The 25648-nt window shown below is 37.1% G+C and overlaps 1 protein-coding gene across 1 annotated transcript; it reads right to left on the bottom strand.

Annotated features, from left to right (window-relative positions):
* Positions 1 to 11757: 11757 nt before the first annotated feature.
* Positions 11758 to 25019, bottom strand: LOC306763064 (uncharacterized protein). The gene is made up of 3 exons (XM_079249742.1): positions 24885 to 25019; positions 13613 to 13699; positions 11758 to 12454 (listed from the first exon to the last, which is right to left on the bottom strand). Exons 1-3 carry the CDS (start codon positions 24983 to 24985, stop codon positions 12283 to 12285), a joined length of 360 nt encoding a protein of 119 aa, XP_079105868.1. The 5' UTR covers positions 24986 to 25019; the 3' UTR covers positions 11758 to 12282.
* Between the last annotated feature and the right edge of the window lie 629 nt (positions 25020 to 25648).

Genomic DNA, 25648 nt, shown 5'->3' with positions numbered 1-25648 from the left:
TCCAAGTATAATGTGCACAACGCAGATGGAGCGTTTAAACACTCTTTTCAGTTTTTTGCATCTTATGTTTTACACAGATACAAAGCAACAAAAAGTCTGAGGGATTCTCAAACTGATCACAAATAAAAGAAGTGTGATGAGGAGAAAGTCCTACTTGTACACTGTTTCTATTAGAAGCCTTTGCTACAAGTCTTTAACAAGACTGGAACCCAAATGAGCATAAATCAATTACCTGGAAATAATTCATTGGACTAATCTCTCACCGTGTAAAGTATCATATAGCTGCCAGTATTTGCTAGACTAAAACCCAAGCAGGAGATCAGATGGATGTCTGTAGACCTGCATAGCTGGAATAGATTAAGGCATCATTCTGGGGAAAAGATACAAGAATTTATTTTCAGCATTTAAAGCACCCAAGAACAGAGAAGTCTTTATTATCCTACAACTGAAGTTAGAAATCACCAATGTTAGTTAACCTTTGGCGTGTTAGTTAACAAACCAAAGGTCATTATGAATGAGAGTTATGTGAGGTTGAGAGGCAAATAACAACTACAGAAAGACAACTTTTACTGTCATGCTCCACCCTTCAGACCTTCACCCTGCTGGAAGTTTACTGGATATCACTTGAGAACTCAAGAAGCTGAATTCAAACAAATAAAAAGAAATATAATAAAACTGTTTTATTTAAACTATATCTCAGGTCAAATACACAAGAGCATTAATATTTGAAATAGTGATTTTGCTTTAACGTATAAACACATTGGTATCAATACTCCTCTTGGTGATACAAGGCTTGCTATCTCTTATTAAATTAATATAGCATCCCTTTATTTTATTTATTTATTTTCTTTGAAGTTTTGTAAGTTATTTAAAACAAATATAATAATAACTTAAAATATGATTTAAAAAAAAACCTTGAAAGTGTCTGAAAACTACAGTAAACTGGTCTTTTAGTTTATTTAGACAGTCAATGTACTTCTTGCTTAGCATTACTGAACATACGTATTTTACAAGTCCATTATAATATATGTCAGTCATGTCTGTTTAGGGATCTAATGCATTTATGCGATTACACTCCTGTTTGCAATTTATATCCAGAAGATCTTACCACTGACTTAACATGGTGTGGACAAATTCAACACTCACTCATTCACCTACTTACTAGCGCATTTGCCGCTATTTTGACATGTAAGAAAATACATCTGTGACAGCTACAGCCAGATAGTCAGACAGTCAGCTGCTGATTGAAGAATCACTAGTGAAATGGGAAGTTGCCAATTGCAGGAGGTGAAGAGATGGAGATGAATTGCTCCGAGGATCCTCTGCATTATAGAGGCATGTCACCCGACAAGGAGCTTTCCGATAAAAGCGGACGAAAGAGGAACCAGCTCACAGAGTAGAGCAGAGGAATAGCAGGTGCTCCTTGACGACAGGTAAAAGACCCAGCTGACACAAACTGTCAGCCAACTCCCAGGGATCATCAAGGCTATAGAGTGGAGTCTGGCTTACTCCACTGGACTATTACGAGTCTCAAAGCCTGAATAGCAGAAGGAAGGCACACCTATTAAATCCCTGAAATGTTAAGTGGGAGAAAATATTAAATACAGCTGACATGATGTTATACTTAACACAATTTAAATTGGGGCGTTCAAGTGCTGATCTGTCATCAGTCAAAATTGTGACAACGAAGGCCTTTCTATCTATCTATCATCTATCTATCTATCTATCTATCTATCTATCTATCTATCTATCTATCTATCTATCTATCTATCTATCTATCTATCTATAGCTCATGCAAAATAAAGCATGTAAATGTTGATTTTCAAATTACTAAATTAATTATCTGGCAGTGGACCAACCATTGTTGCTCTGGATATTTCTGTATTTGTCTGGCAATGGCTCCAGTCTTTCAACAGCGTATTAAGTCAACTGTAGATCCCTCTATGCTGCAGAGCATTGTTGAGCTAATGTATTTAGCCCACAGGGACATAAGCTAACATTTGTTTTAGACCTGAGTGACCCCTACAGCAATCTAACAGAACTTAAACAACATGATATGATTAAAAATGCAGGTATGAAACATTTAGATTATATGTACATGTGAAAGCAAGTGTTTATATTTTGTTTTGTTAACTTAAAAAAAAACCTCTGATGGGTAATTGTAAATATTGAGCAAATTTAAAGTTTCCAATCTTGGTGTAATATATTTCCAGACTGGATGATTTAACAGATACTCTCTTGAATGAATTTTTGAAAAAAAAATTCTCAAAACGCAAAAAGAATAGACAGGATTTGATATTTAAAAAATGTCCAAGATTATTAAAATGTCACTACTCTGCACTGTTTCTCTTTTTATTGGTAAGGCAGTAAATTAGTAGGTACAATTATTCATTTATTCATTCATTATCCTAACCGCTTAATCCAATGATAGGTTGGTGAGAAGCTGAAGCCTATCCCCAGCAGTCTTTTGGTGAAAGCAGGGTACACCCTGGACAGCTTGCCAGTCCATCGTAGGGCCACACAGAGACACCCAACCACTCACACTCACTCCTATGGGCAATTTAGAGTAATGGAACAAGTATTATTAAATTAAAAATTAAATTTAAAGTAAAAATATTAGAGTCTTTCTTTGTGTTAGAAATGCATTACACATAAACACACAAACACACACACACACATGCATATATATATATATATATATATATATATATATATATATATATATATATATATATATATATATATATATATATATATATATATATATATATATATGTATTATCCTAAATACATAAATTACTATAGCTGAATCTGTTTTCTGTTACAGTTTTATTTATTTACATTTACTTTATTTATTTAATTTATATGCATAAAGAAACCAAACAAAAATTTAACAACAGTTGATCAAAACTTCATATACATATATATATATATATATATATATATATATATATATATATATATATATATATATATATATATATATATATATATAGATAGATAGATAGATAGATAGATAGATAGATAGATAGATAGATAGAGAGAGAGAGAGAGAGAGAGAGAGAGAGGGAGGGAGATTATGTATTAATCTATGTATATTAATTTTTTTCTGACACTGGAGTGGACGAGATACTTTGTGCCAAATGTTTATTGGTTATTTTAATAATCTTTTAATCAGCCAATATTCTAATAGGTCTTTCTAATTTTCCAAATCAAATAAAATAAATAAAATACTGGAGTGTGTTCAGTACTACTGAATATGAGTTTAGTGTGAAAAAGGTGAAGCACCAAAAAAAAAAAAAAATCCTTCTTGATTACATAACATAGTAGTCAGAGGGTGTTATTATGTTCCATACTGAAGTCTGGAAGGAGTCACCCTGAAAGATATGCATGTATATGCATGGATGAATGGATGAATGTATGGGTGCATGTCTATGTATGTACACACACACACACACACACACACACACACACACACACACACACACACACACACACACACACATACATACATACATATATATATGTGTGTGTGTGTGTGTGTGTGTGTGTGTGTGTGTGTGTGTGTGTGTGTATGCATGTAGTTTTCTGTATGAATGTATGTATCTGTGCACAAATGTGTACTTTTTCTGCTTTGTAATTCTGTGTATTTTTGCTGTCATCTATGTTTCGTCTAAAAGCCAAAGGGACAGACATTGAGATTTAGCCTTTGCTAAAATGCTTTAGTGTGTGGAATAATTCATGAAACATACTTGACCCTATCAAATAAATTAAATTAAATTAAAATATAGTGAACTTAAATGACATCCCTGCCCAGGGAGGTCTACATGAAAACATTACTATATTAGAACAGACCTTTCTCTTCATGAGAACATGGATTGTAAATGCATTGTGAGGATACCCCCTCCACCCACAGAAAATAACCTTTTGATGACCAGAATTCTTGATGAATACTCAACGTCTCTAAAAATACCATCATGTTACAAGATTCAGCCATTTATCTCCCATTATGCTGCAGATAAAACTCAGAGGAGTCAAGTGTGCAACAGTAATAAATAGTAAAGTCTGCGTTTGCCAATGTCAATAAAAAAAACTGAAATGCCAGAGCCAGACGTACAACTATGAAAATGTTTTGCTTCTGCTTTATGAGACAAAATGGCTTCTCGCTTTCTTCACAGTAAATACAGAAAAGAAACCTCAAAACAAAACAGTCGAGAGGATAACCATTGATCCCCATCTAAGCCACGCTCAATCACACTTAAACGGGGCGGCTCTTCCTACCAGAGGAACCAGAACAAACCTTTAAGTCGACAGCTAATGCCCGGTTTAGTCTTCTCTCCCCTTCTTTTCCTCCTTAAAACTGCCTTCCCAATACCAGACGTGCTCACGCTGGGTGGCTGGGAGGCGCTATCAAGGCCTATCTCTACACACGCAGGCTTTGTCTTTGCTATCCACTTTCTTGTCACAATTCTTTTACTCCCCCAACCTTCAATTTCTCTTTTGTGGGTCACAGAACCCTCAAAAGTGCGTCTGTCCGACCTTCTGATCTTTGGCCGCCGACACAGAGACCACCACGCCACACATAACGCTGGTAGATGACATTTCTTCACCTCCTCCAACCCTCTGCACCCCTCCCCCCTCCCTCTTCCCCTCCCTCGTCTCCCCTAATCCAATCAGTAAGGCCTGAGTTTTTCTAATATACTGGCAGTCTCATACTCTGACTTTATCCCTGCAGCTGTGCCGGACCGCTCATTGGCAAGATTAGGGCCTCTGCAGTTCCTCTGATCATGTATTTCAATATGAATGGGACCAATAAGGGGGTGGATTATGGCTTAGTTACTTTAGAAATCCAAGGCCCCCCTTTGATGCCCCCGGGTTTGAACGGCAACAGCAGAGCCCCGCCTGGTCTGCATGGTGTGGCTGCAACGCCACCTGCCAGTCAAATGTTTGCTCATATGCACTCATTAAACAACACCACACTGGCACTGTGGGTACTGACTGCAGGCCCGATGGCGAGCCATGTCCGCAACCAGATGGCACCGTCACCACTATGCCAGGTTGGGTTCGTCGCTGCCACTCGTGCTTTGCTTCCTGGATGAAACATGGGGGGAAGTTTTGGGAGGTACAGTAAGATAAGAAGCTAGTTACCAAGCAGCTTCGGCAAAGACTCAGTTTAGTTCCCTTCAGTGTAACGCATAATGTTGGTTTTGTTTTTCCTTTTTCCTTGTACTGCAAATGCTCAGCACTTAGACATACTTCATGCTTCATGGATGTAGCTCGTATCGGCAGAGTTATCAACAACACATCAATCATCAGACGGAACTGAATTTGCTTCAAGACCTTAAAAACACACATTCACACAGTGAGGAGTCTTGAGATCAGCGGTCCAACTGTGGCAGAGCCCCTAAGGGGGCTTTTCATTAGTTGTTGAGGCCTGTGTCTTCTTCTCAGCTAGCCTTCCTGCCCCTGTGTCTTGGGGCCCTTTGTGAGTGAAGTGCTAGAGGTGATTAATATTTGTTTTCTCTCCTCTGTGGGAGAGGAAGACCTGACTGATCCACTGTGACCCCTCCTCAATCCCCCACAGCTCGAATCAGTCTCTCCGTATCCTTGGTCTTCTTTTTGGTTTCTACCTTAGAGGGAGCCTGACCCATAGTCGCACTTTGGTTGGATGAACGAGAATCACTCACTCCGTTTAATACTCATGAGTTCAGAGCTGAGCCACGACGAGTTTCTTTACGAGAGAATGTAAGATTTTATTTGGTGTGTCCTTCATCTTCTGACACTTGTAAATATTGTTTTCAAGAGCAGCTGACATCGAGTCTGACATCTGCATTTACTGCAAATATACCAGACAATTACAGGTATGCATAAACCTTTGCATCTCTTGGACAGTGTATAAGGAAGTATATATTTTTTAAAATTTTCCTGAGTAAGAAAAAATAGGAGGATATATATATATATATATATATATATATATATATATATATATATATATATACAGTCTAGAACAGCTCTAACTGTTCTCTGTACTGATCCTCAGGTGGTTGGGACAGATTAGACAGCTAAAGGAAGTATCTTCCTTACAGAAAATAGGAGGATATCCTGAATGAATTGGGCTCGGATGGCCAGGTTGTGGGGTTTTTGAGGCTTTGTTGGGGCCTTTGGAGGGGGTGTCTTGAAGGATTGAGTGGCTTGCAGGGTCTATTGAGGACTTGATCCTGTTGACAGATATACTGCTCCCTTTGTGACCACATGGCTGAGATGGAAATGGCAGGTGCAGTATGGGTTGCCAATGAAAAAAAAAAAAAAAAAAAACCCTTTCGAGCGTTGTGTTTCAGTGGTTGTAAAAACACAGCTGTTTTCAGCTTTCTGAAGCGGCTGCGTGCTCAGTCTCCAATTCTCTCCAGCTCCTTGTTGCCTTGTTGGCGTAGTCACTAAACTCGCAAACACAGTCTTATGGTCTTAGCTCTTTATAAGAGCTTTAGTTGGAAAAATGTACAGATCGGTATTTAACGATCAACACTGTTGGATGAAAGCTCTTAGCAACTGGCTCAAAGAAGCTGCCTCAGGGTAACTGATAGTAATGGGAAACTACTTGGCTATTTAACATGTAAACATATCAACAGAGGACAATTCAAACACAGTAGAGGTAGAAATTCTGAAAAATGACAATAATGCCTTAAAAACAGCAGAAACAGCATCATATTAATTATTTTGCTGTTTGCAATAATTCATTAGTGGTTACTCATATTATTGAACCCAGCAAGAACAAAACCCCTCAATTTATTTGTGTATTTTCATATAATTTTATACAAAGTTGTGACCATTATCCTCAAAGTACAACATAGAAAAAAATATATAAATTGCAGAATTTTTTTTTTTTTTTTTAACTTTAATATAGAGAAACTATTATACCAAATGCAGTATTATATGCAGTAGCATATGAGCAAATTTCAAGTTTGATAGAAAAAGAGAAATATTTTTATTGACAACAAAATGGCCTATTTTCTAAAAAAAAAACCCAAAAAAACAAACAAACCCAAAACATACATACAAACACACACACACACACACACACACACACACATATATATATATATATATATATATGTATATACATGTATATATATATATATATATATATATATATATATATATATATATATATATATATATATATATATATATATATATATATATATATATATATACACCTAAACATTGTGTAACTTTGCCCCTGTCCCTTTAAAATTCCAGTAAACCCCAGAAGTAAACTGATTTTAGTTGCTTATCATCAACACATTAAATATCCGGTTTAAATTCTGACCAACTTTGTAGATTTTTATCAGCTGACAACAGTGTGTCTGACATGGTCCAGCCAGACTTATGTAGGAGTGTATTCAGTGGGAGAAGCAGAGCTTTTAGCTCTTTATGAACTAGTCTAATGAGCGGCACCAAGTGTCACAACTCCTCCACAAATTACTCAGCTCTGTTGCAAATCCTCACTCCCCCATAATTTTTTGCCCCTATTCTTTATTTACTTTTTACACCTCTAGGCACCACCAGTGCTTGAGGGAAACAATAAAACATTTCAGATCATTTCCACTGGACACTGCATGCTCTGCAAGCAGCTACATTATAGACATGTTTGCTGGAGGAGCTGTTTAAATGTTTATCATGACGGTATACAAAAACAGCTTCAACAAGCAACCATTTTACAGCAGGAATATTGTGTTGCTGGGATGATTTTAAGTTTTGATTTGATTTTGAGATTTTCTACCACCTGCATTTATCATAAGTATTTGGTCAATAATTGAAAACTTTTTCCTCAGTGATATTCATAAAATTTATCATATATAGCTGTAAAAAAAAAAAAAAAAAAAAAAAAAATATTAGGCGTACAACAATACATCTGTTTTGAACCGTTCAATACAGTGCTCTTGGTTCGGTGTGGGCTAGCTATCGAACAATAACAACTTGTCTACTGACGATGCACTCTGTGTTGAAAGCTCGGTGGATCGCCGTTTGACTCTGCCTAGGCTGCATTGTCGAGTGCAGATCCTTTGAGTGCCTCCTACACGCACTCAAGGTTGTGAAACAAGCTATGGGAAATTAGCCTGTTGCATCGTGGCTACTGCCTCAAATGTATCCAAAAGCTCCTCCACATTGATGATTTCTCCACAAAGAGCACACATACATAGAATTATTTATTTAATTATGTTTTATTTTGATGTTTTAGAAAGATGTTTTTATTTAAAAACTGTACTGTTGAGTTTAAACAGCTTTAAAAAAATTATATACATATATATATATATATATATATATAAAAATATATATAGTTTATTAGAATAATGCTTTAATAGTGGCTTTATGTCATTTTACATACAATATACATTTTGTTATAGTTATTCTTTTATTATATTTTGTTATTTCATTGTGTTTTTAGTGTATTTCAACCTCACTTCTGGAATTTGTTAAACACACTAAAAGTCGAAGAGGTTCTCAAAGACTTTTACTAAAACTAATTAGGAACAAATGGGAAACATACAAACAATCTTTGTCTTTTAATGTTTTCCTCTGTTTGTCTCCAAAAACACAAACCAAGAAATAAAAAAAAATCAATAAATGAGAAAGTGGGAAAATTGTGAAACATTTGTTTGAACTCAACAAGGAGAAAACAAAAAAAAAACAACATTTGTATTTGTGCAGTTTGAAATCATTTGGACCCAGATTTGCTCTTAAACAAATTGCTGTCACAATGCAATAAAGACAAATAAACAGATGCACTGAAGTCAAAAACTTTTTTCTCCTTTTACTTTCCAAGCACCAAGAATACATGCAGGCTCACTGCTTAGTGGTTTAACTGATAAATGACACTGCTACACCTTGCTACAAGGCCATTTGTGGGGAGATAAGAAAGACTTCCTGGATTAAGGAGGTAGTTGAGGTACATCTCCAGAGAGTCTGTTTGTTTGGGTAAGACAGCTCCTTCATTACAGCAAAACTGTGGGAGGCTGGGAAGGCAACCTGTCTCTGAGATAGCATGGGACTGCTGCCAACATGTACTTAAGCAGCCTGAAATTTCAACCCACTTAACTCTAATGGCTTTTAGATATTTTCTCAAATTGTTCTTTGGGCAATTTCAGGCAATTAAGAAATTATAAATGCAGAAATATTGACTGAAAAATAAATCACAAAACCTTGCTCAGTGAACATGGAACATTACAGTCTTGATGTGTTTTTTTTTTTTTTTACAAGGATTTTTCCTTTGTGGGTGGCCCAGTGTGACCTAGTAAATAAATGAGTCTCTGCATTAAAACAAATGAGTTTTTGATGTCAGTGTCACTTTAAAAACACAAGCTGACCACCGTGTTTTTATCCAAATGTAAAGAATTGTACTTTTCCTGGCTTGAACACCTTTTTTAGACAGAAACAGGAAAAAAAATGAAAAGGAAAACCTTGGAGGTTGAAACATTTAGTTTTGTGGAAGTTTAAAGACATGTTCTTGCCGTAGTTTAATTTTAGCCAATATGAATCATATTTACTTGTTTAATATTTTTAAGTCACTCACAATAATTTTGAATATTGTTAACATTAAGTTTAGCATAATTAAGGCTCAATAGTGGGTCTGATGCAGTCATCTGCTGGAAAATAGTTTAGGAGATTCATCTGTTTGGGGTTTTTTTTAGCAACTTTTTCTTGGAATTTGGGTTTTCCCTTTTGGGATGATAAAAAGAAAGTTTATTGTGTTTCAGAATTAAAACAAAGTAAAAATGAAATAATTATAGACTCATTATAGGTTAAGAAGCCACACATAGCAATTATAAGAATAAAGAATCTTTGTTCATTGGTCCGCTGTAGCACAGCTGTCATGTTCCAGAGATGAGTACCACAAGTACATCTTCGATGTTTCTTTACCTTTTATTAACAACTTACTGTACATACATAAGCAGCTGCATATTGAAATGTTTCTTGCTATTGCAAGGAGCTGTGGGATGCCGTTACTAACACCCAGCTGTCTATCTACAAATCAGACTATGTTTTCCTAATATGAAGAAGAAAAAAAGGAAATAAGGTAGCATTAATGCCACCTTGCCACATAAGTAAATTAATTTGTTATCAAAGTTAAAGTCCATGCATACTGTCTTCCATTTTTCCCCTCAGGAATTTGCTATCAGTGTGTTAAACGAACATACATTTTTGAGAGATCTTACTGCATGCCAGGAAGTTGATTAAGCCAAGGGAACATTTACACTGCAGGCAAATTTCACTCTTTCACTCATGTGACCCATATCAGATTTTTTTTATGAATGAATAAAAATTTCTTTCCAATTATACCATCAAAATAAGTGTTATCAGTCGGATAAATATTCACCGCCTTATGCACTTCAGAAAAAAAGCATGCAGGACATGATATCATTACTGTGCACATGCAAGTCATTTCAGGCCTGTACATTGCTCATGCTGATGGTAGTCCTATTGAAATGGTGAATAGATTGTACTTTTATAATGTTTTTCCCGTAATGTTGACTACTCTAAGCACTTTACACGATGTCACATTCACACACTTATACCCTGATAGAGACATTGGGAGGCAATGCAGGGTTTTGTCCTTGAGCAAGTGTATTTCCCAAGGACATTAAGCATGTAGTCAGGGGATGGTCTGGAATCAAACCAGCAACCTCACATTTGGTAGATGACTGCCATCCTATGTTTCAATCACAATGAACAACCACACCAAAAAAAATGTATCCAGCAACAAAATAAATAAATAAATAGTTGAGTGGTAAACCTAATTAGCATGAAAGCTAACATGCTAACTACTTAACTTATTATGAACTTTCAAACATTCATTCATTCTCTACACCAACCACCTAGTTTAGTACTGGGTTGAGGGGAGGGGGGTGATCTCTTTCCTTGCATTACAAGTCTGTGTTGCTGTATTTAACCAGTGAAATAATGCATTTGCTCACATTTCATTCCATGAAACGTGTGGTTCCATTACCAACTATTGAACAGTTCACACAGGTGTTAAGCACACTGGTTATTTTATTGTTTATTGAAACATGTGTATACATGCATATTTGCAGAGGGGGACTGGCAATCCTGCCTCTGTAAAAGAGAACTTAATTTAGCATTTGCAACAAACCTTTTCATAATTTTCGTCTTTCTTTTGTTTTCTTTAATGTGTAAAATAGTATGTTCAGCAGGTAATGGCAGTACTCACATTTTGTTGTCTTCTAGGCAGAGGGGAGGGTAAAGGAGGGAAGTAGGCTCAATTACTTGCTTAAGAGATCTTGGAGCAAATCATGTTATTGAGGATGGGGGAAGTAGTTGAGATTGATTATATGTTTATCTAAATTATGCTGCAAAGTTAGTTATTGAATTATTTATCGGTTTGTATGAATACACACACACACACACACACATATATATGTATATATATATATGTATATATATATATATATATATATATATATATATATATATATATATATATATATATATATATATATTAGTAAATATTTAATGTTTACCTTTTGTTTGGCAGGTGTTTGATATTCTTTGGAACATAATGATGTCAGTGTTGAAATAGTTAATTAAATTTGACAGTCATGGCTGGAATCTACACAAGTGTAGCGCCTCCTTTTGTATGACTGACATAGAAATGATCAAACCAAGACAACTGTATGTTGATACTTACGTCATATCAATCAGGAACCTCGGGGATCTTTCAAATTACATGATCTCATGGCAATGCACCTTAACTCATTTGAAACATGTTTATAGCATGACTGTTGTGTATTAAAATTAGCTTTATTCAACATGTTTATACAAATCTAAATGATCAAACGACGCATCATTTTCTGCAGTTTTTGTGTATCGTTAGTTGGCAATTTGCAGTTTTGTTGTGTCATTTTTCCTTTTTTCAAATTCCAAGCCAAAGGTTCAGGGCTGGAAATGCTTCAGAAAACGGCACAAGTATGTGCTGCTGTGTAATAACTCTACCTTCTGATGGGAACAGCGTTTCCAAGAAGAACTGTGTAACTGTACCTTATGAGATTTTCTTAAGCCAACCCAAATGTTTTGTTGTCTAATCAAATAGAAAACCATGCTAAATTATGCTAAACCATGACAGATAGGTTGTCAATAAGTGGTTACTATGTCTGAATCACTACAACTGAAAAGGACAAACAAACTCAAAAGAACAGCAACACCAAGGTCTGATGGTAGAAATTTGATTATCTGCTAAAATCATCAAGTAAATATCAGTTAAATAAATTATAAGACTAACAGCAATAGTCCCACATGCATGCAGCAGTCCTTTTCTGTGTTGGTGTGCTGCTGTGTGAGGCCTCTTGTTACTCCAGTGGCGGTGAAGGGGGAATTAGATGTAGTGTTGTCTGAGTCGCTGTTAATCCTCAGCTGATTAGTGGAATTCTCATCAAGGCTCCTTGAGATGGAGAGTGAGAGAGAAAGAGTGTGAAAGGGAAACAGAAGGAGAAATAGCAAGACAAAAAAAGGAAAGCAGTGGAAACACAGAGTATAGAGTTGGAAGGAACACTCCCATCATTGCAACTTGCTTCCCTAGTTTCCCTTCAGCCAGTTACCCCCTACCAAGGACCACGGGCCTGCATCTCCCGTGGCCAATAAAATCTCACCTGGCTCACCAGACTAATCCTGATTCTACCGTGTAGATTAGCACTTTCCCACTCACAGCCACTCTAGCCCAAGCCCCGGCAAATCCGAAGGTAAATGTCGGAGCTTCCGGTAAGTGGGTGAGCATGGCGTCGTGCAGTGGATTAAGAAGAATAGGATAATATTTACAAGCCCACTGCCAGTGGTGATGAGGCTTAGGATAAACAGTAAAGGTTTGTTTTCAGCCTCTTTTGTCTTTTTTGTCAATGTGAACGGTTAAATCTCTGAATCCCCCGTACACGGCCCCTTACATTCATGTACTAAATTAGTCAGCTGTGAATTAGTTTATGTAACTCAGCAGTTTTTCTAGATATTTTAAATAATGAAACTACCTAAAATTAGGTTTCCGTGTTCTTGAAACACTTTGTTCTCTGAAAACCCCTTTTTATTTTTTTTCCCCCATCTTAGTGAAATAATTATGTATAAAAAACACTTTATTAAAGCAAAAATTGTAGGTGTTGCTCATTGAGAGTGCACCAACAATATTTTTTATGCTTAAACTATAAGATGAAACACAGAAAAAAAGCAGGTTTGGCAATAAGCATTATGAAAATAAAATGCAGATATTTTTTGCTTGATGGTCATCCTTCACACAGATCTCCTGCATTTTTATTCAATATTTGGATAAAAACAAATTATATCAAGTTGTTAAACCTGTTGTTAAAGGTGTTAAATATAATAAGTTTAGCAGTCTGATAGACAAACAAAACTTAAAGTATTGTCATTATTTATTCCCTAAAAGTAAATTATTGCTAATTAAAAGTGCACACCGCATGCTAAACCCTTGCTGACTAACTGGCAACATCCTATCAAACATGCTGGTTAATGTTTCTGAACTGTGCCCTTCTGCACATCTCATATCATCAAAGCAAGATTGACTGGTTTTCTCTCTACTGTAGATGGCACTGTTAACCTTGACTTGTGTGGTTCTGGGACTTGAGCGTTGAGAATTTGGAGTGAAGCGGCAGTCTGCGTCTGTTCCTCATTACTGTTCTCAGGCCTGAGGGAGAAATTAATTAAAGTCGGGAATGATAATAATAATGATAATAACAAAGATTATCTCTGTCATCACAGTTATACTAACAACAATAGTGGAGTTTTAGGGAGTTTTGAGGGCAACCAGAGGCCGAAACAAATACCCTCCAGCTTTCGTCTTTTAACTGTAGGTACGGGCCCATTTCTTCTTCTTCTTCCCTCTTGTGTGTTTTTTAGAGATGTGGAGTATTAGTGATAGTGGTGGGGGTGGGGGAAGGGTGGGGGTTCAGGGGTTAGGACCCGAGTGAAAGGCAAGTGTGTTATTGTAACAGAGCTTATGAGGGAGTCAAGAGGAGGGCAGTGTGTCGATCGCATGCTAGGCTGCATGATTCACAAAAGAGGCCTGAACATGAACCATCAGGAACCCCCTCACTTCCCCTCCCATGCTTCTGAAATCCTCACTGTCAGCTTGCATTAAAAGACTAATACCAGTGTGATGGTGAATCACTTCATGTCACCTCCTGTGTGGGCACTTTTCAACCATCTGGGGTTAATTGGCACGCTAACCCGGTGACGGGTCATAATAAAGAAACTTTCATTTTTACTTCAAAAGTAATCAGAATAAGACTCTTAGTATTTACTTTTAGCTGTAAAAAAAGGAGTGGGAAAAGTCTTGTTTTAACGTTTTAGTGGCGTTTTAAGTATATCTTTCAAACTGTGCAGGCAGAGAACAAGGAAAGTCACTGCAAATGAAAATGTGAATAAATCTGAAGGTATTTTTATGTTATAGCACTTTTTAAAGTTTTTAAAGACTCAAATGCATGTTTTGATTTACACTAAGGTTTTTCATTTTCAAAAAGTAACACTTCTAGCCATCATTCGTGTCTGCAAATGTCTGTGCGTGTGTGCAATATCTTCCAATTACATTAGAAACAGCCTGCAGCAGCCACCTCACCCATGTTATGGCGTCTGAACTAAACAACCCCATATTGAATCACAAGGACCCAGCCCTGTCTCCTGACCGGTGCTCGAACCTCTTGTCATATTGACTGTAAAAGGGGACTGGGTGACTTCATGTGCTGCTGGGATATTACTTTACATCTTCCTTAGTGTCAGTGTGAGACAGTCTACTCTCTGCAGCACGTCACTGTGTTGCTTCCTGTGCGCTCCGAGTCAAAAGGTGCTCACCGAGCTGTAATGAAAGACAGTTGTTCAGAAAGGAAAAGACAAACTGCTGAAAAGAGCTTTTAAATACATGAAAGATGCTTAGTTTTCTTGAATGCCCACAACCAGAGCTTTCTGTTGGTGGTTGAGGAAGAATACAATGATAATTATTTTTTGAAGCTCATCAAAAGTTAATTCAATTAAATTGTAATGCAAGTTAGCAAATTTACCCAAGATATGAATTCCTGATAACCATGAACGATAAGTGTTCTTTGTCCTCTTCACTTCTTCACAATCCAATTAGAGTTCAACGCCCAGAAAATCAGATGAATGTATATTCTGGACCTAGATAAAGTTAGCTTAGCTGCTCATTAGCCATTTCCTTGAGCCCTCTTGTAATATTGTCTTACCAAAGTTAGCTTTGGTCTGAATTACTAATCAAGAGCACACATCCGGTGTTTGATGAATTTTTTACCTATTCCCAAAGCATTTCCTTTCCCGGCAAAAATTCATTAGTTTCAGACAGCAAAGGAAAACGTGGGAGTCTCACACTCACATATTGAGGTATTTTGTCTCATATATTTCTGCTCGTGCTCATTCTTTCAATCTGATAAACATTCTCTGTGCGTTTTTCATTGAAGTTTCCCGTCTTCTTTCTCATTCTTTCAGTCCAGCATATGTTTCTGTTCCTGCCTGTGAAAACATCACAGAAAGTCAGGGTTTTGGTGTGTCTTAATAATAATAAAAAAAAAAAAGGAGTTAAAAAAACAGCATGCTGCCTGTTTGGTGGACACCCTTTCTGTTTTGACTGGAACTGGACATCCTTGTGGAAATAAAATGGGAGGAACTACACAGAAGCAGACAGCACTACAAAAAATATTATTCCTGACAAACACAATTTAGGATCTTACCTTGATTTTTTTTTTTTTTTTTATTCTAATGAAAAATCACAGACTTTTATTTGAGAGGAGCTGTGTACACAAACATAACCAGACTTTTTGTGTTGGGATATAGCTGCACTATACTGCAGCTGTCTTACAGATTGCTCTAAGAGGTTAAACTTACTTTTGGGCATAGCTGCTGTCAATTTACACATTACATTCATATCATGAATAGCTTAAAAACTCAAACTGTAAGAGGAAAATGTTTCTGTGGTTTTTCTTTCGCATTGGAGGGCATCCACATCACATAACTATTGCCTTAGTCTCTTTGGAGATGTTGTGTAAGAGGCCATGAAGCCATAATTTTGAAGTTATTTGTGAGGTGGGACAAGATGTTCTGGAAGCATAAAGCAAAGACAGGACTTTCATGAAATTGGCAGTAGTGTTTATTATTATAACAACATGCTTTTTTCTTAAAATTTTTTAACTTGCTTTTAAATTTTGCTCTTTTTTATTGCACTTTTTTTATTTTTATTTTTATTTTTTTAACTGTTCAGCTTAACATTATGATGTAATAATTCAGTTCTACTGCCTTGTATTACAGTGAGCTGTTTCAGAAATGCTCTCAACTATATGTATCTTTAAATGAAAATTATTGTGACTCATCGTGGGTAATCAGACTCATGTTTAGTTTTTACGGTAGAAAGATTTTTGCATCAATAAATAAAAAAAAAAAAAAAAAAAGAACTTGGAAAAAGTGCATGACCTTAAACTACTGATTGTAATGTACCGTCTCATAGTGGAAATGTTAGTTCTACACATCTTTATGTCTGATTTAAAACAATATGAATTATAAACTGTTATATTACTATTAAGAAATATTAATTTTGGGTTTGCAGAAAAAACAAACATTCATTCATATTCTATTACGCTCATTCCAGATTAGGTTAGCAGCAAAGCTGGAGCCTGTCCCAGCGATTAGCAGTGAGAGACAGGATACACCCTGGGCGGTGCACAAGAAAAACATTATAAAAAATACATTTTACAGTAATTTTTCAATAAAGATTGTACCTTTAACTTTAGTTAGCTACAACAGTAGGTGCCACAATTTAGCTTGAATCCAAATAATTATGAGACACTGATTAAAAAAAAAAATACAAGAAGATCATGAAAGACTAATCTAATCTAAATCGAATCAGTTTTTGCTATATTTCAACACCGCATTTCAAGTTTAATCTATATTAATACTTAATGCTGTGCTACACAAACAGTTTCCTTCTACTGCACATTTTTTGCAGTGGAGAAATCAGAGAATAGCCTGGTATGTACATAGCAATTACGTCTCAGCACCCTGTGCAGAGTACATGGCTGGGACAGTGTCTGAAGGGTCAGCGCCCAGGGGATCCAGATTTGCCCATTAAAACATCATCAGACAATGCAGTTTATTTAAAGAGACATCTGACTCTCCACCGCTACTGTTTACCCTCCCTCCACTTGAGAGCAAAGATAATAATGTTTGAAATTCAAAGAGAAAATGGAAACTGTACTGTTCAGCAAGAGAAGTCAGCACAGGTCAAAAACTGCATGTACAGATGTAACATATCTGTTTATTTGCAGTGTGGCCTGCAAGAAGTTGAGCAGTAAATATGACTAACTTCCAACTGGAGCCATAGTCCCCTTCAGAAATACTTCATGTCTGTCTTAGAAGCTGTCATTATGTCTTTCTTAACTTCAAATACTGGATGCATTGATCTTTGGTTGGATTATTGCAACAACTCAACAATAAAAATCAAGAATCCTCATTCATCCTCTTCTTGCACCTTAACTCAGATAAATCAAATCAAGGCAAACATCCCCGTGGCGCCCCAAAGGGGAATCACCGACTTCCACTGTAGGTCTGTCACCTTGCGACATGCTCACCCTATCTGGAATATTTAGCTCAGATAGCAGATTAGCTCCCTCTAATTGTCCTGTCAGTGAATCAGTAGCCTTGGTTCCTCCCCCCCGTTACTGCTTCATGTCACCCGCTTTTATAACACGCTGCCCGATGAGTGCAGATAGTGTCTGTGTTCATTAAGGGTACCGGCTGTTTTTACTAGTGATCCGTAAACAGAAAATCTTTTCCTGAACCAAAATGAAAACATAAAGATGTCAGCGACAGACAGCTGGAACACAGAGGAGAGAAATACATCATGAGTGCATCAAATAAACGCTTCTTCATGAGAATTAGGAAACTGCTCCATGTTCAGGTGCGTTCATGCTCAGTACAAAACACATAACCTGCTGTATTGTCAGAACTGTCATTGAACTTTACACATAAGCAGATCGCTGTTAGTTTAGTAAAACTAATTTTTGTGTTAAAAATAATCTCAGCATTATAGTTTTGTATTGTGTATCAGTGTTAATCGTTTCTGTGTCTTTTTTTAGTTTTGTCTTTGTGAAGAACAGCCAAGCATTTAAGCTTATCTAGAACTAACCTTCGTGTGCTTCCCCTCCCCCTATTGACATCAATCAGGTGTGTTCGAGTCATTGTGGTAATTTGTTAGCCTTTATCCAGTGATCTGCACTGACCTCTGAATCACCCTCAGTCTGACAGCAAGGCTGCGAACACTGAGCTGGGTTTATTTAGTGAAACAGACAGGAATGAGAAATAACTGTGCATAATGTATTTGTTCAACAACTCATAACTCTAATTAACATCGAGAAAGATCATAACTCAGCCTAAATGTTTGCTAATGCACTGAATGATACTGTGATTACAAATATATCTGTTTGTTAAATTAATGAATTTCAATGCAGACTCAAAGAAAAACGTACTTTTTATCCTCTAGGCAAATAGATCCACAATGTCAGCACAGTGTGGCGTTAATAATGGCTTTAAAAAATCTAAAAATATATATATATATTTTTTTTTCAGCTGCAAGGTGAAGACTTAAAATAGAAAAAAAAGAAAAAGAAACAACAATTCATTTCCCATCTAGATTATCATTCAAGGCACAACACAGAGTCGCTGCTAACTCTGAGAGCAAATGCTCTATGCCGATGCATATTCATATGTTTAACATACAGACATGCATTCTTAATGATGAAGTAAAGGGTAGAATGGAATAAAGCTCATTAATCCGTTTTGCCATGCTAGTCAGTCCTCTTCAGGAAAACGCTGCTGCACGGCATCAAATTGAACAAATTCTAATCAGCATCTAAGAACATCTCCAACGTGCGAGGAAGGTGGAGAGAGATGACATGCAGCTGCTGGAGTTTGTTTACTCTGTCTGTATAATATGTTTCTCTCTAGTTTTTTGTCAATATTTCTTTTGCTTAGAGATATTTTACTTTGCACCATTCAGTAGATTCAAACATCCTTTTCCATAGTTTTAATGCAAAGCTAGATGTTTTTGTTTTACACTAGTTTATTTTTTATTGAAAAGATAATTCAGGGAGTTGCAGGTTTTTGAGTGAATGAAGGTTTGATGTCATCAGAAGGATGTAACAGCAATTTTTTCCCCCATTTCTTTTTACAGTAGCTTCCCTTCAACATTTTTTGAACAGCACTAAATTTATGAAACTGTCTTAAAAAAAAAAGCAACATGTGCTAAAATAAAAAAAAAAACAAACAACACATTTTACTTTAGAAAGAATGTACTGTATGTTATGCAAAAATTCATAGAAAATCTTTTGCAAGCAGTGGATTATAATCTTAACTCCTGGCTTTGTTTACTGGTCTTTCTCGTTCATAAAACCAGTTCATACAGATTTATTTAATCTTCTGTCTAAAGTGGTATCACCTGAATTCATTACCACTACAGGCTAATGTAAACTGATAGACACAAAAGGCCGAGACTAGATCCGTGTCATCATTGCTGCTCATCACACATTGTCTCATCAAAAACATCAAAATAGTGGCCGGTTAATTCTATAGTCCTTTCTGGGTGTAACCTCCTCTTATCTCTATACATTTCCTGTCACTTCTGGTTTCAAGATTTAACATGAACCAGCCTGTAGTGTTAGGGGTTAAACAAGCAGACGTCCTGTCCAGCCAGAGTGGGCAGACGTCAGCGATGGCCGTGGAGCTTGTTTATAAATTATTAATGATTGCCCCCACCGCCGCCCGTCATTTTGGACAGGCTGTGAAACAAGCCAATGCCTTTCCTGTTTGCGTGGCAGCGTGCTCCTCAAACAGATTGCAATTTATTCCTCTGCAGTTTGTCCGTCAAGACTAACTCTGACAACATAATCCCGAGCTAATCCGCCATGTTCAGTTTTTCATGTTGGCTCTCATGCAAAGTGCTCTGCCAAATCCCGCTACCTGTCAGGCTGGCCTTGCGATGTGGAGCCCAGACGAGTTGCCAGCCCTGCTGCAGTGGCTCCTGTGAGTGGGTGGGGGGAGAGCATTGTGCCTGGGTAGACTTAACCCCTGCCTCCCTCCCTGTAATCCACTGTAAACAGCCAGAGCCTTAGAAGGGCTAACTGCACTAATCAAGCCACAAGCTTGCCCAGTCACTATCATACACAGTGCCCTAAGAACTAGAGATTTGAGCTATACTGCAGTGTGTGTGCATTGTATGAGAGTGCATGTGGTGCAGAGGGGCCCAATGACAGCTCCTAATCCTAAGGGAAGTAAAAAGGTGCCAACAAGATGCAGAGATGGGTGGCCAAATAGATGAGCATTTCATTGACTTGAAATGAATAAATGGACAATAACCACAAGAAAACAAGCTTTTTGCACTGCATGACTAGTAGACAAACTATCTACAGATTTTACAGAATAAAATTCAAAATAAAAATACATCAGCATCCAGTAAGTTAATTAAGTGTCGAATAAAAAGGGAAAAAGTCAGACAGTTCTATAGTAAATAATGATATTTGGATACATGGAAAAAAAAAAATATATATTTTCAACATAGCTATAAAAATGGGTTGATCCTTATTCTGGCCAGCTAGGGGTAACTTTAAATTTCCCTCACATCCTTTCACAGTCTCCCTGACAGAAACCAAACACCCACAGGAGGAGCAAAACAAGCTTGACTGTAGACCACGAATGTGAAACTTAAGCCAATATCACAGATAATCTTGTTTTTTTTTTCATTATATGTGGATCGTTGTAGCTGTCAGCGGAAAAATCAGCAGGAAAATGCGTCATCACTGTCTAATAGGAATTGTCATTTATTTTCAGAATAGCAACAATATAGGTTTTTAGCTGTGACAAAATACAAAATATGTTATTTTGTGTACTGACAAAAGATCAGATGGTAAAAATCACACTTTTCTTTCGATTTTGAAACATCTAAACAACCCCTCCATCAAAATACAGATGTTCACCTTTAAAGAAGATGTTATGATTGATCACCATCCTCAAATAAAATCTCGAGTTATTTCTTGCTGAATGTTAAAGTATGCATTGTAAGTTAAAGTATGCATTCAGAAATGTTGCACACACTCTCTCACACACACACACACACACACACACACACACACACACACACACACACACACACACACACACACACACACTCACAGATAAAGTCTTCTAAAGAAACTGGGGCATCAACACCAAAGGGCCAGCAGGCACACTTGAAACGTAGGGCTTTATGCAGACACACTGACTCTTGTTCTGCCTGACGCTGCTGTTGCTATGTGCACTTTCCATCGCTCTGGACTGTGGGAAAGCTCTGGGCAAATATGTTTGCCACTTTAAAGCCCCAGATAAAAGTGGCCTTCAAGGGTGGAGCTTAGGAGAGTGTTGAGATGGCGGTGAGATGCTTGCAATGGACCTGCAGGGAAAATGCGAACATGACATGTAGCTGATAAAAGCCCTCTAGCAGGTTAACACCAGAGCTTGTAACTGGGATTGCCCCAAGAAGCCCTCTTAGGAAGGCCTGGCATCTGCGTGATAGCAAAAGTCCCGATGCTCACAAAACTGCTGTACACACCAGGTCTGGATGGTGGTTAGTACAAACAACACAACTCTGATGGTCAAGAGAAGAAAGACCAGATGCTGGACTGGTCATCGTAAGTGCTTGACAAAGCAGAGAATGAGCTTCTTTTGTACATGTTCTAGGACTGTAATGTGGTAGAAAAAAAAATAATAATAAAAACATCCAGTAATGATCTTGATGAGAAAGTTAATTCAGGTTTATTAAAAAAAAAATGTGTGCATGCGGAGAGAGTCACACAAAGTTACCAGCATGCCAAGGGATCTCTAAAGAGGGTAGGTGTGTGTGTCTTGCAGGTTAGTCTTGAAGGAACAATGGGATTATTGGCATACAGTGGTCAAACCTGATCTGAATGATCAAACCTGAGTGGTTTATTGTAGTGAAGATTGTCATTCAGTGTGATTATTAAAAAAACTGTTTGGTCTCCTAATCAACAACAGGAAGTACTCTCGTCATATGTGATCTACTCTGTATTGTGAAGACTGGTATAAATTTCACGTGATCTGCTCATGACACAAACACATGCTTGAAAGAATGAAACTTAAAACTAAAATAAAGAAAATAATAAAATAAATTTTCTTTACAATAGCATTATAAAAATCTTTTTCCCTGATCTTTTTCTGTTTGGAATATAATGCATTTTACTTTAATAACTAAGGTAAGTTTTTCTAAAATTTTGTATGAACTAGATTTACGGGAAACTCATGACCTCACAAGTCTTTAAAAACATTTGTTGACGAAAGTTAACTGATGCTACCAAAATGTTTTGTTGTGCATTTTAGAAGGTTGATCCTCTACAGTATCTGGTTACAGGAAAGAAAAAAAAATATTGTAAAATTCTGTTTTTGCAAACAAATACTGATAACATGTCCTGTTAATTCTGTGGCTAAGGCATGAAAAAATATGATGTAATAAAACAACAACATGAGAGATTAAAGTGAAGAACAAATCCTCATGAAGGCTAAATCTGTATCCTTTTGCGTCTTGTCTCTTCTGTGAGCTCTCTCCAGCCATAAAAGTCACTTTGAAGTTGGCTCTTGTAATATTACTTTCTCTTTCTTTTCCTTGCTTTCATGAAAATGTCCTCTTTCTTTTCTTTATTTGGTCAAGTGTCAAAACAGCCAGTATGTTGATGTCATGGGATGCAGTGCTGTTAAGCAAAATGCAGCTGTTATGTGACGCTCTGAGCTGGAAAGAATGAAAATAGTTTTGAAAAGCTGTTTCTCAAATAATAAGGTCTCAAATAAATGTGGCATAGCTTGAAACAAGTACTTGTGAAGCATGATGAATTGTAAATAAAAATAAATGGGAAGTGAATAAAAATAATTAAATTAAGGAACAGTGATGCCATCATTTTTAACCCTAACTAGTTCTGACTTTCAAATGATGAACCTCACATTTGCTATTGTTGAGATGATGTGGGCATGTCTGCAGGTGGTTATCATACAATTACAGCAGCGAAAACACATTCATGACCATACACTGAGTGTTAACTGCAGAGCAGGACTTCACACACAGATGGCACTGTAATTGTTTTAATGGCAAACAAGAGCTGACAATCTAAAAAGGTTCTTATAGCATTAGTAAATGTGCATTATTTGGAAAAAGATCTTTAACAAAAGTTGTTAGTGGAGAAAGCATCAAACATTGGCCATTGGGGTGCTTAATGTGTGATAAAGAGTTTCCTTTATTAGTAACTTATTTTCATTAACAGCAATACAAAAACACAGTTAAAAGTATCCATTGTAGAAGAAGTAAGTTACAAATGTTTCTAATATGCAGCCAACTACAAATATTTTAGTTTAATAAATTCTGTATTTTGTATCACAAGTAGTAACACTCAATACTTCAGCCGTTATTTTTATTTTATTTTTTTTAAATTTTATCGCTATTCTAAATTGCTTGGGTAAAAATGACTGAATTATGGTTTATTCCAAGCTTTTGGAAAACATGCATTTTAAAAGATATATGAAGCACATAAATGTATATATGTTCTGCACTAGTGTTCCATATCTTATACCTTACCCTCAATATACCACAAAACAAATGCCACAAGACCAGAAAGGACAAGAAAAAAGCAATAAAAAGTGAGTGATGGCCATTGATATTTCAGCCTGATGAAAATCCCACGTCAGGAGACTTTACTTGGCTTTACATAAACAGGGTAATAAATAGATCGATCACGCATTGCAAGGGAGATTCATGTCACATTAAGTGACATGAAGCTGAGCATAGGCCCGGCAATGTCTCATTACTCAGAGCACGAGTTCCAGAGGGACATTTTGTCTGTGTGTGCGTGTTGGAGGTGTGTGTGTGTGTGAGTGTGTATGCGGAACAGAACAAAACGGTTCTCTTCCAGTTCTGTGTGGAAAACCGTGCACATTGGTAGTGTCCAGCTGCTGCAGATACATCACTGCTGTAAGGTGAAAATCACATTCATGTGTTCAGTAACACAGACAAATTGCAGCAGGATTAATGGCAGAGATGATCATTTTCTGACGGCATGAGAAAAAAAAAAAAACCTTGATATGTCTTTGTACTAAGGAGTTGAATAATTATACTAGCAGAAATCCAACTGATATGCTCTGCAATGTGGTAAGACCATTTATCAGAACACAGACCCTGAGAGCGCTCTAACACTGGTATGTAAAAGGATTAAAAGAGCCAAGAATAGTTAGAAAATGGCCTCATGCTCCATACTGGGTAAAACAAAGGTATTAGGCAGAGTGGCTTAACAGAAAGCGATCATGCAGCAGTTGACAAGCTACTCGCATATTTTGTGTGGCATTAGTAAAGGCATTTGGAGCATACAGAAAAAAAGAACCAGCTGTTCTCCACACCAAAATGCCTAGATGTCAGGTAGAGACAGAAGTATTTCATGGCATACAGCTTCAGATTTACACAAAACCAGGGACACCACAATGTCCACATGCTTCAAATTCATGTCAGCAAATCTTTATTTAGGGAAACCGTTTGAGGATCTCTGCATTTATAAATATATTTCACCATCCATTTCTTAAATCTTTACAGAATACTTACTGACAAACAGTGAACCAGGGATCTGTTTTCTATACCCTCTTTATCCCAGAGGGAGCTGGAGTCTATCCCAGCTGACATTGGGTGAGAGGCAGGGTAGACCCCTTGACAAGTTGCCAGTCCATCAGGGCTTACACACACAGACATACAACCATGCATTCTCACACCTATGGACAATTTAGAATCAGCAGTTTACCTAACACACATGTCGTTGGAGTGTGGGAAGAAATCAGAGCATCCAGAGAAAATCCCCACATGGGGACAGAGAGAACGTGCAAACTCCACGCAGAAGGGCATCAGTCGACCATCAGGATTGAACCTCGCAGCTGTTAGGCGACAGTGCTAACTGCTGCAGAACCATGTCATCCACCGACGAGCCAGTTAGTTTTTAGTTTCACCTAATGCCCTGTTATCAGTTTCCGTCATCCCACTTTCAAAGTTCCCAAGCAAACTTGGCTCGTGTTAAGTTATTTAATGGACACAGTCAGAGGTTGGTGTTCTGCAATACTGAATTCATTTGTCATTTAACCAATATTTTCTTCACAACTTTAATTGGCATTGAATTATTTATACCCTGTCCTTATTGAAGAAATTGTGATATTCAGCTTCTAGTTTGCCTGCACACTGTGTAACAAAAATCCAAACACAGTGTGCCAAGGGCATCTTGTGACCTGTATGATCTTGTTGGACCTCGAGCAATATATCGAAGCACTGGGGATTTCCCATGTGTTGCTGTCCAGCTCTGTAAGGATGAGTCCTGCTGCTTTAGATAGCAATTTGATTTACAGTCGAGTGTGGAAAGGCTGGTGTCGCTGGCAGGATTCTGCCATAAGCCATCAATGGAAGTGGTCTGAGGCGTGTAAGATAGAATTTACAGTTCTGAGAAGGGCTTTGGGGCGTAAAAGGTTGTGCACGCAGGTGACATTTTCAGCCCAGTCTCATTTAGTCGTGGTCTGCTGG

Source organism: Telmatherina bonti, assembly GCF_933228915.1.
Source record: "Telmatherina bonti genome assembly, chromosome: 12".
Classification (NCBI taxonomy): domain Eukaryota; kingdom Metazoa; phylum Chordata; class Actinopteri; order Atheriniformes; family Telmatherinidae; genus Telmatherina; species Telmatherina bonti.
Note: the sequence above shows the minus strand (reverse complement) of the source record. Positions and strands in the feature narration are given on the sequence as shown.

Coding starts and splice junctions, on each gene's coding strand:
- LOC306763064 (XM_079249742.1), bottom strand. CDS start 24,985: ATGCCCTTCTGCGTGGAGTTTGCACGTTCTCTCTGTCCCCATGTGGGG. Junction 13,700..24,884: donor TCCAACGACATGTGTGTTAG/GTAAACTGCTGA, acceptor TTTCTCCCTCAG/GCCTGAGAACAGTAATGAGG. Junction 12,455..13,612: donor CCAGAACCACACAAGTCAAG/GTTAACAGTGCC, acceptor CTCCATCTCAAG/GAGCCTTGATGAGAATTCCA.